The sequence below is a fragment of the Oryzias latipes genome, chromosome 11 (assembly GCF_053564925.1).
Source record: "Oryzias latipes strain Hd-rR chromosome 11, Olatipes_Hd-rR_3.1".
NCBI lineage: Eukaryota > Metazoa > Chordata > Actinopteri > Beloniformes > Adrianichthyidae > Oryzias > Oryzias latipes.
Window position 1 is genome coordinate 25,434,492 of NC_136247.1, and position 10,314 is coordinate 25,444,805.

The 10,314-nt window shown below is 46.0% G+C and overlaps 1 protein-coding gene across 1 annotated transcript; it reads right to left on the reverse strand.

Annotated features, from left to right (window-relative positions):
- Nucleotides 1–301: 301 nt before the first annotated feature.
- mindy1 (MINDY lysine 48 deubiquitinase 1) lies at nt 302–9,555 on the reverse strand. Its single transcript, XM_004073735.5, has 13 exons — nt 9,400–9,555; nt 8,742–8,784; nt 8,026–8,386; nt 6,542–6,787; nt 6,245–6,450; nt 6,038–6,095; nt 5,759–5,823; nt 2,787–2,945; nt 2,618–2,720; nt 2,192–2,334; nt 1,920–2,114; nt 1,674–1,844; nt 302–890 (listed from the first exon to the last, which is right to left on the reverse strand). Exons 3-13 carry the CDS (start codon nt 8,378–8,380, stop codon nt 825–827), a joined length of 1,767 nt encoding a protein of 588 aa, XP_004073783.1. The 5' UTR covers nt 8,381–8,386; nt 8,742–8,784; nt 9,400–9,555; the 3' UTR covers nt 302–824.
- Nucleotides 9,556–10,314: the final 759 nt, after the last annotated feature.

The window sequence follows — 10,314 nt, forward strand, 5'->3', positions numbered from 1 at the left end:
GATATATTCTAAAAATTACATTTAAAGGTAATTTTTTCTTTTAAATTTAAGATGCTGGCCTCTTCCTGGGGTCAAAGGTCGATTAAACTTTGGCTGGGGTTGCAGACTTAACCCTGGCTCCTTGGGTGTGAACTTTTGCCAAAATGTTCTTTTCCTATTGTGTGAAAAGTCACATTTTGCCACAAAACGAGCGCCAAGCTGCAGATTCTGTGTCCATCCCATAATTTTGAAACTTTCCTTTGGATATCCCAGATGACGTGTTTTTGGTAAAGAGCGAAAACAATGACAGCATTCCGATGAATTTCCACATACGCTGATGCATAAACACCAAAACTTTATTGGCATCCCGTTCCAGAACAGTTACATATATTTCAACAAAAAAAAAAAAAAAGCAACGCTTCCATCCTCCTGATGGAGGAGATTCTTGGTTTGGCTGAATATTGGAATAATCTTTGTCCGTCACGTTCCGCTCCGCCTGGGATCTTTGGCAAACCCTCCGGGATGAAACGGGGATTCTGGCCTGAGAGCTTTTTATAGAAAACTCCTAAGCAGAAAATCATCTAAATAAATAAGTGACTCCTTGGTCCCTAGAAGGTCACAGCTCAGAAAACAAGAGCTTCTTTTTGTTTCTGGTTTCTGCTTGAAAGAATTTCCCGTCCGCCCGGAGGTCTGGACCGGGAGCAGAACCGTCTGGAAGCAGCGGGTGAGGACGTTTGCCGCGAAGCCCTTCAAAGACGACATTGGTTAGACGTTCCACCAGAAGCACAAAGTTGCGTCCCGTGAGACGAAAGCACTGCGGGTTTGGCATCGGGCCGCCTCGGCGTTCAGAGGACCACGCAGTCGGAGTCCTTCTCTCGCCTCCTGGCTTGCTGTGACCCCTGACCTCTGACCTGCGGACAGCAGCAATCAAACAAATGATAAACGGATGACGGGAGTCCGCAACCTTTAATTTTCTTACCGACGAAAACCTGGTGGAAGCCACAAAGACTTTAAGATAAGACACTGCTTTGTGTTTGTTAGTGTAACTTATGAGAAATACTAATAAACTACAGATAAAACAAAGAGGAAATGGTTTAACTTTTGACTTCCTTTCAAAATAAAACACTGTAGTGAAGGAATGTCAGCCGAGATTAAAAAAAATAAGTTTTTTACTGATTTTTTTTTCTTTTTAATTGGAAAAGTGTAAATCTAACAAACTGAAATGAAATCAAAGACCCACTCAGATGAAAACGGTGTTTTTAACTCGTTCTTTTGCCATTTTTTTTTTTTTGATGGAGGACCAGTGTAAAGAAAACTAAGCTAAAAATTACTCCAGTTGCACGCAAACGGCTTCATGGCAGTGTTGGAGCCACAGGCCGCCACTGATTGGTCCAAGTTGGTCTGAATCTCTATGGCAACCAGTCCCACCAATTAGAAGTGAGCTTGTTGGAAGGCCACACTCCTACCACTTCAAAGTGGGCTACATGAAATCTGTTAAATGTTTTGAACGTTGGAGCTCAGTAGGCTCCGCCTACTTTTATTGAAGCATCTGATTGGTCACTTTATAACTTGATAAATGCAATGAGTCTACGGGATTCCAGCTTCCTGGAGCCAGCGGGTACTTCCTGTTTGGACCGCCAGGGGCTGCCGATCCAGGTTCTCCCTAACAGTTGTTGTTTCCGCCGTGAGCTCACCTGCTGTGATGTCTGAACCGGTCCCTGCTGCTGCTGCTGCTGCTGCTGCTCCTGCTGCTCCTGCTGCTGCTGGTACTCCTCCTGCTGCAACTGTCTCGCCAACTCCAGGTCACTGAGGGGTCCGGGCGCATCCCCCTGCTGCTGCTGCAGGGACACTGCCACCAGGTAATCCTGAGGCCAGCAACAAGGTGAGCCAGCGAGCGTCTGCAGAGCCGCCACTCCTCAGTCTGACGGCGGTGGCCTCACCTGGTCGATCTGCCTCTGCTGCTCCTGCACGCTGGGCTGCAGCTGGGCGCCGCTCGCAGTCCTCTGGGGAGGGTGACACAGCCGGAAGTCGGAGTCGCAGAAGTTCCCGTCTCCTTCCACATTATGGAGAGACTCCCAGACCACGCGCTCCTCCTGCAGGAAGCCCTGGTCCGTCACCAGAAGGTACAGATCCCCCTGAGGAGGAGGAGGAGAAACCGCGTCAGGAGCCGCTCCGCCTGAGCTCCGCCTCCAGACCGTGCGTTTGTCTCCACCTTGTGTTTGATCATGGTACTGAAGTGGTTGTTTCTGAAGAAGACGGACATCTCTCCCTCTTTGGCGGTGGTGTTGAGCTCACACAGACCGTGATACGACAGCTGGGTGGCCGTCGACTCCAGAAACTGCTCTGCCACCAGACCTACACAGACGCACCGCTTATAGGTCATCGCAAAACGACGATATTTTTAACATAAATATCAGTTTTCTCTCCTTCATGTGCACAACATGGTAAATATTTTACTTTTACTGATAAAAAACGTAAAAAAAAATACAGAGATGATAGTTTAACTATGAAAGAATTGCCCTGTAATCGTTTTATTTTTACTTTTAGTCCCACTTGAAGGAGCAACGAAATGAACAAATATTTGTTGCCTTTTTCATGTAAAATGTGTTTTTGTTGCATCCCTGTCGGACTGTGTTACCTTCACTGACTCTGCTGCTTTCTGCTGAGTGTTTGTAGTCGATGATTTTCTCCACCAGCTGGTTGTAGCTCAGTTTCCCCACAGCAGCGACTATCTCTGGACTCTAAACACGGTCAAAAAAAATAGTCAGCCGCGTCCAGGAGGAGCTGACCTGCGGCGGGCGCGTTACCTGCGGGTCGACCAGCCAGCCGTGGTACAGCGGGATGTCCAGCAGGTCGAACACGATGCACTCCGGTGTGTATTCAAAGTCGGTGACTCCGGTGAAGCGGACGTTCACATCCAGGCCTGTGGAGAGTTTTGGCAGCACCGCCATGGCGTCGCTCATGTTCTGTGGACGCAAATGAAATCAAGCAAAAATAAATCAGCGTGACGCTCGTCTTTCTGTTGAGCACATTTGATGTACAAAGACGATTCAAAGCGCTTTACAGAAAACATTTTAAATCCAGAGCCCTGGACGGCTCAGTGTTTGAAAGATTGTTCCTTTAAATAAATAATTTGTGGCCACAATTTGGTAGTAGAAACATGAGGCTAAAATACTTATTTGTGTGCACAAAATACTAAATTATTGGCACAAATTAATTAATTTATTAGCAGATGTACTAAGAACAACAACAGTTAACAGGTTACGGTTAACATGTCAACCATAACATGTTAACCGTAACCCGTCCTCCGGGTCCAGGCGGCAGTGAAAATTTAGAACCTGATGTGCCAATTATGAACAATTAGTCTCTTTTATGTTATGTCTATAGCTCTGTAGTTAAAGGAGTGACCATTAAATTAAACATTTAAAGAAAGTTAAAAAGAACAAATGTGAAAAGATCTTAAAGTAACTGCAGAGGTGAACTTCAGTGAGCAAGAACTAATCAAATGTGCAGGTGTGTCGGTGTGCACGTGTGTCACCGTGTGCATGCGTGTCAGTGTGTGTGTGTGTGCATGTGCAAGTGTCACTGTGCACGTGTGTTACCGTGTGCATGCGTGTCTGTGTGTGTGCATGTGCAAGTGTCACTGTGCACGTGTGTCACCGTGTGCATGCGTGTCAGTGTGTGTGTGTGTGCATGTGCAAGTGTCACTGTGCATGTGTGTTACCGTGTGCATGCGTGTCAGTGTGTGTGTGTGCATGTGCAAGTGTCACTGTGCACGTGTGTCACTGTGTGCATGCATGTCGGTGTGTGTGTGGGCATGTGCAAGTGTCACTGTGCACGTGTGTCACTGAGTGCATGCGTGTCAGTGTGTGTGTGTGTGTGCATGTGCAAGTGTCACTGTGCACGTGTGTCACTGTGTGCATATATGTCGGTGTGTGTGTGTGCATGTGCAAGTGTCACTGTGCACGTGTGTCACTGAGTGCATGCGTGTCAGTGTGTGTGTGTGTGTGCATGTGCAAGTGTCACTGTGCACGTGTGTCACTGTGTGCATGCGTGTCGGTGTGTGTGTGTGCATGTGCAAGTGTCACTGTGCACGTGTGTCACTGTGTGCATGCATGTCGGTGTGTGTGCATGTGCAAGTGTCACTGTGCACGTGTGTCACTGTGTGCATGCATGTCGGTATGTGTGTGTCTATGTGCACGTGTCACTGTGCATGTGTGTCACCGCGTGCATGCGTGTCGGTGTGTGTGTGTGTGTGTGCATGTGCAAGTGTCACTGTGCACGTGTGTTACCGTGTGCATGCGTGTCTGTGTGTGTGCATGTGCAAGTGTCACTGTGCACGTGTGTCACAGTGTGCATGCGTGTCAGTGTGTGTGTGTGTGCATGTGCAAGTGTCACTGTGCATGTGTGTTACCGTGTGCATGCGTGTCAGTGTGTGTGTGTGTGCATGTGCAAGTGTCACTGTGCACGTGTGTCACTGCGTGCATGCGTGTCGGTGTGTGTGTGGGCATGTGCAAGTGTCACTGTGCACGTGTGTCACTGTGTGCATGCATGTCGGTGTGTGTGTGGGCATGTGCAAGTGTCACTGTGCACGTGTGTCACCGCGTGCATGCGTGTCGGTGTGTGTGTGTGCATGTGCAAGTGTCACTGTGCACGTGTGTCACTGAGTGCATGCATGTCGGTGTGTGTGTGTGCATGTGCAAGTGTCACTGTGCACGTGTGTCACCGCGTGCATGCGTGTCGGTGTGTGTGTGTGTGTGCATGTGCAAGTGTCAATGTGCACGTGTGTCACTATATGCATGCGTGTCGGTGTGTGTGCATGTGCAAGTGTCACTGTGCACGTGTGTCACCGCGTGCATGCGTGTCGGTGTGTGTGTGTGCATGTGCACGTGTGTCACTGTGTGCATGCATGTCGGTATGTGTGTGTCTATGTGCAAGTGTCACTGTGCACGTGTGTCACCGCGTGCATGCGTGTCGGTGTGTGTGTGTGTGTGCATGTGCAAGTGTCAATGTGCACGTGTGTCACTATATGCATGCGTGTCGGTGTGTGTGTGTGCATGTGCTAGTGTCACTGTGCACGTGTGTCACCGTGTGCATGCCTGTCTGTGTGTGTGTGTGCATGTGCAAGTGTCACTGTGCACGTGTGTCACTGAGTGCATGCATGTCGGTGTGTGTGTGTGCATGTGCAAGTGTCACTGTGCACGTGTGTCACCGCGTGCATGCGTGTCGGTGTGTGTGTGTGTGTGTGCATGTGCAAGTGTCAATGTGCACGTGTGTCACTATATGCATGCGTGTCGGTGTGTGTGTGTGTGCATGTGCAAGTGTCACTGTGCACGTGTGTCACCGCGTGCATGCGTGTCGGTGTGTGTGTGTGTGTGCATGTGCAAGTGTCAATGTGCACGTGTGTCACTATATGCATGCGTGTCGGTGTGTGTGTGTGCATGTGCTAGTGTCACTGTGCACGTGTGTCACCGTGTGCATGCATGTCGGTGTGTGTGTGTGTGTGTGTGTGTATGTGCAAGTGTCAGTGTGCACGTGTGTCACTGTGCGTGCACGTGGGTCACTGTGTGTGCATGTGCACGGGTGTCATTGTGTGTATGTGCAAGTGTCACTGTGCACGTGTGTCACTGTGTGCATGCATGTCGGTGTGTGTGTGTGCATGTGCATGTGTCACTGTGCACGTGTGTCACTGTGTGCATGCATGTCACTGTGTGTGCTTGTGCAAATGTCACTGTGTGCATGTGTCACTGTGTGTGCACGTGTGTCACGGCGCGTGTACCTGTTGAAAGTTGAGCTCCATCACGTTCGTCTTTTCTCTTGGCGTGACAGATAAGACGCAGTCTCCTACAAAATAAAATGCATTTTAGGAGTCAATTACCTGACTAAAAAAAGACAAAAACATATATATATATATATGGTTGTGGATATCAGTTTTCCTGGTAAAATATTACTGAAAAATACTAGTATACTAGTTTGATATCTCTAAAGAACAAAATTCTTAAATCTATCTCGGTCTTTTATTTTGTAGTCTGAACAGGTGAGCCGATCCGTTCCTTACCCAGGTGAGCCATCAGTTCTTCAGTTGTGACCATTTCAGTTTGAGCCGGTAACTTTGCCTAAACAAGCAAAACACAAACAATGATTTGAAACAGGATCTGTTCATTTACAATAATTTCATTTAGAAATTGGTTTTTTAAATACTGCTTCAGTTCGGCTAAACCAAAACGTTTTTGAGCTCGAACATCCGTCCCAACGGGAATTCTACCTTCCAGCGTAAAAACAGCGTGTTCATGATGGCCAGCAGGGGGCAGGGCCCGTTTTCACTCTGGGTGATGATGGGGGTCTTCTTCTCCTTCCATGTGATCCACTTCACCAGGTAATACGCAGGGATGGGGGGTCTGGGCTCTGCAGCAGCAGCCGCTGCATCACTATGAGGAGGAGGAGAAGCGGTCGCGGCTAAAACGGCGCCCCCTGCATGCAGAGCACAGGAGTGTTTTTGATTCAATTGAGGCTGAAAACAGGTTTGAAGACAGTCCCTTAAGCATCAGAGGAAGACCCTCACCTGCAGCTTCCGGTGCTTCATCCTCCTTCAGGCTGGGAACATCCGTGGACACCGGGAAGCTTTCCACCCCCGGAGCGGGGCAGGACGAAGACAAGCCGTCCTCGATGTCCAGAGAGCTCCCCGCAGCCGGGAGTCCGTCGGAAAACTCCAGACTCTGGATGGAGAAGGATGCGGAGTCGGTGGAGTCCCGCTGGTCGTCGGAGCCGCCTTCGGTCAGCACAGAGGAGCTCTCCTCCAGGTTCACATCTACACCCACACACAGAAAGAGGAACGTTTCTCAGACAAACGCTGGAAAAGACAGACCCTTCAGTGTCCGAGTGACTTAAAGGTAGAGATTCGTTCAGCTGGAACAGATTCCAACACGTTTGACAGAAAACATTTCGGACAAACGAGCAACAACTTTCACCTGGAATGACAAGAACGTCATCAACCTTTGTGTAAAGAAATAAATAACAATATCGTACAGTTTAGATCCAGATTCCAGCTCAGACGAGGAACACAAAGACGATCTATTTGTCTGAGAGTGGATGCTGCAGAACGCAGCCCCACAGGGGGGTTAAAGCCCCGCCCTGCGGATTTTCTACGACACAAATACGTTTTTGTAATCGGCAGTTTTTCTTCTGCTCCAGAGTCACAACGATTTGGAAACAGAAATACTCAGAAATGCAATTTGAAGCTTAATTTTCTATTTGCCCTCCATATTTAGAAGAATGTCACAAGAACGTGTTAAAAACACAGTTTTCATTAAAGTGTCTTTTAGGTTTAGTGTCCAAAAGGCTGCAAAAGCTTGGGACAAAAATACGACACAAAAACACCCAAATTAGCCGCAAGTTGTATTTAAGAAAACAGGAGTCAAAAGATCTATTGGGGTCAAAATACAACAACTATAACATTTATTTTAACTGAAAGTTTCTCAAATTAAAAGGAGAATAAAACACTTTCCTTCCCAGAACTGTTTAAGACGTTAAAATGTAGTTTGTAAAAGTATTTACACAGGAATCACATTCATTACTTTGTACAATGGGGGGTTTTTGTGACTCTGTTTTGTGTGTCTGTTGTGTGAACATGTCTCAGAACAGCTTCTATGCTTTAGAAACAAAAGCCCATTGAAGGCAGCCGTTGCACCACAGCTTCCTGAATTCAAAAAACGAATAAAACAAAAACAAAAAAATCATGTTTCGATTTTGCTTGAATCAGAAAGCGCTCTGATCACAAAATCAAATCGAAGCTCGACTCAAACACGACGACAAAAACAGCAGATCTAGTTTTTGTTTGGTGGCGTTTTCCAAAACATTGTTTATTTATAAGAAAGTCACAGACACTAGAAATCTGGTCATTGTTACTAGTAAAACCACAAACATTATCTAGCTGTTATACGTTTCTAGGAACATCTGCTTTTTGCATGTGGTTCTCTGTCTTATTGATACATGTACATATGATGCAAATGTATGCGACAGCTGTGTGATGGTGGTGAACCGCTCTACCTCTGTGTCCGTCCGTGTCCGCTCTTCCTTCAGGCTTTCTCTGCTTAAGGAGCCCTGATAGAGTTCTTTCTTCTGTGGTGGTTATGAGGGTCAGCGTCTCGTTTTCCGACGACAGACTCGGCGATGACTCTGGCGGTGTGGGCGTGGCCTCCTCCTCTTCGTCTGTGACTCTAGCGGCAAAAGGCCTGTCACCAAAAGGCAGCCCTGCCGCTGACGCCTCGTTTCTTAAGGCGCCGGCTCCCTCCTTTGTCGTGTTTACAATCAGTCCTTTGGAGACGCCAAGAGGCGACCCGTCCAGACTGCCATCAATCAGGACGTCTGCCGTCGCTGTAGGCTGTGAGCTGGATTCCGCCATGTCTGGCTGTAACAAGATGCCAAGGCTTTACAAGACAACGGTATCTTCACAAAAACAAAGTAAAACCCTGTCCATGAAGGGTGGCGATTCCTTCAGATGGCTTTTTATTTATTTTTTTAAAGAGTAGCAGCCAACATCTGGCACTAAGGAGACATGGTCACCACAAAACATCAAGAACTACAAGGACACTGAACACTTCTCAAACGGTTGTATTTTTAGCAGGTGTGGTCACTATTTACTAACATTTTACTGGAAAGTCAGCATGACCACAGTGTCAAATGTTGGCCACGCCCACATTTTTACTCATAGATTTAAGAGCAAGAAAATAGGGCATTAAATCGGCTAAATACACCAAACAGACCAAAACTTTCCAAGATATGCAGCCTGCAGATATCCTGCCAGACCTGAGGAGAAAGAAAACAACACAAACATGAGTATTTTAATAAATATTTTAAATATACATAAGTCATGACACACCATAAGAGGGTTTTTTGTTGTCAGGTGGCCATGATACAACCTAATTATGGAGAAAACGTGGTATTTTATTAAATGTTGTTCACTGTAGACAGATGGAGAAAATCGAAAAAAATGCGCAAGAGTTTTTATTTTCGCTTAAATCAACATATTTCTAAGGACCAGTACTTACAGCAATCTCTGAAATAGCGTTTAGTCAATCAAGCTGTATGTCAAGTATCCCACAATGCACCTCATTCAGATAGAAAACCATAAACAGAAACTCTGCGTCACTCCTATTTATCAAAGCTTCCGCCAACAACAGCCGTCATCTCATAAGTATGTCAGGACCCCTGGCACTAACTGACAGCTCAGCAGTAAGCCGCTTTCTGCTCTGACACAACTCTCCGTGCTAGCAAACATTTTTTTGGGCTAACTCTTCCAGCTAACTACGCTGAGTCAGTTTTATGAAAACACTCAAACGTCCTCGTTGAAGCAAGTGCGCAAAAATGCAGCGCACTCTTCTGCGTTTCTGCCTGAAAACAGCGGAAAACGCCCGCACTTACCAAATGGGGTCTGCAGGTCTGTTTCCTACGCTGACGCTAGCTTCTGGACAATCATTCTAGCTGTTTACATTCTTCTCCGACAGGCACACAGGCAGGTCGTAGACTCCGCCCACTGCCAACAAGACCCTGTGACGCCGCATCCGGTCACCTTACGTCACACTTCCGTTACTAGTTTTTACGTGAAAACCTTTAAAACAACAGTTGACAAACCTTTAACAACACCATCATCAACCTCAAAAACGATATGACTGCATTTTGCAATTTAAGACTCTTTTTGGGTAAATTAACTCGCAAATTTAAAATATTTCCACGTAAACCTCATCTTTAACTAGTCTGAAAAAAGTTTTTTTAAATTAAAATTTAAACTGATTTATTTGTTTCATCATCAACTTAAAAATGAAGTAAACAAAGTATTCATATTTCATTATTGACTATAATAAAAAAATTTAAGCTGATTATTTTTCCATGGTCATTCTACTATGTTAAGTTACAGTAATAATTGTACTGTATCTCTTAATTCAATGTAGCTGTGATAATTGGGTTCTTCTATATAAGTATTCTTCTAATAATTGTGAACAAAATGTCCAACTTTTGTGGAATTTTTTAAAGTGTCTGTAACCCCTTAGCAAAAGAAAACGTTTACCAGTAAAAGTGAGGCAGTGTACTTAAAGTTTGATCTGTATTTATCATTCATTCATTCATTCATTCATTCATTCATTCATTCATTCATTCATTCATTCATTCATTCTTCTTCTTGACCGTTTATTCACTTTCGGGGTCAGGGGGTTGCCGGAGCCTATCCCGGCCACTTGGGCGTAGGCAAGGGATACCCTTGACTGGTCGCCAGTCTGTCGCAGGGTGGAATATCCTCAATCACACATCCATTCACTCTCACACTCACACCTATGGACAATT

Excerpts from the sequence above, each read along its gene's own strand:
- mindy1 (XM_004073735.5), bottom strand. The coding sequence starts at position 8,380 with ATGGCGGAATCCAGCTCACAGCCTACAGCGACGGCAGACGTCCTGATT. Across the intron at positions 6,451-6,541 it reads TGAAGCACCGGAAGCTGCAG|GGGGCGCCGTTTTAGCCGCG; the intron begins GTGAGGGTCTTC and ends CTCTGCATGCAG. Across the intron at positions 5,824-6,037 it reads AGAACTGATGGCTCACCTGG|GAGACTGCGTCTTATCTGTC; the intron begins GTAAGGAACGGA and ends TTTATTTTGTAG.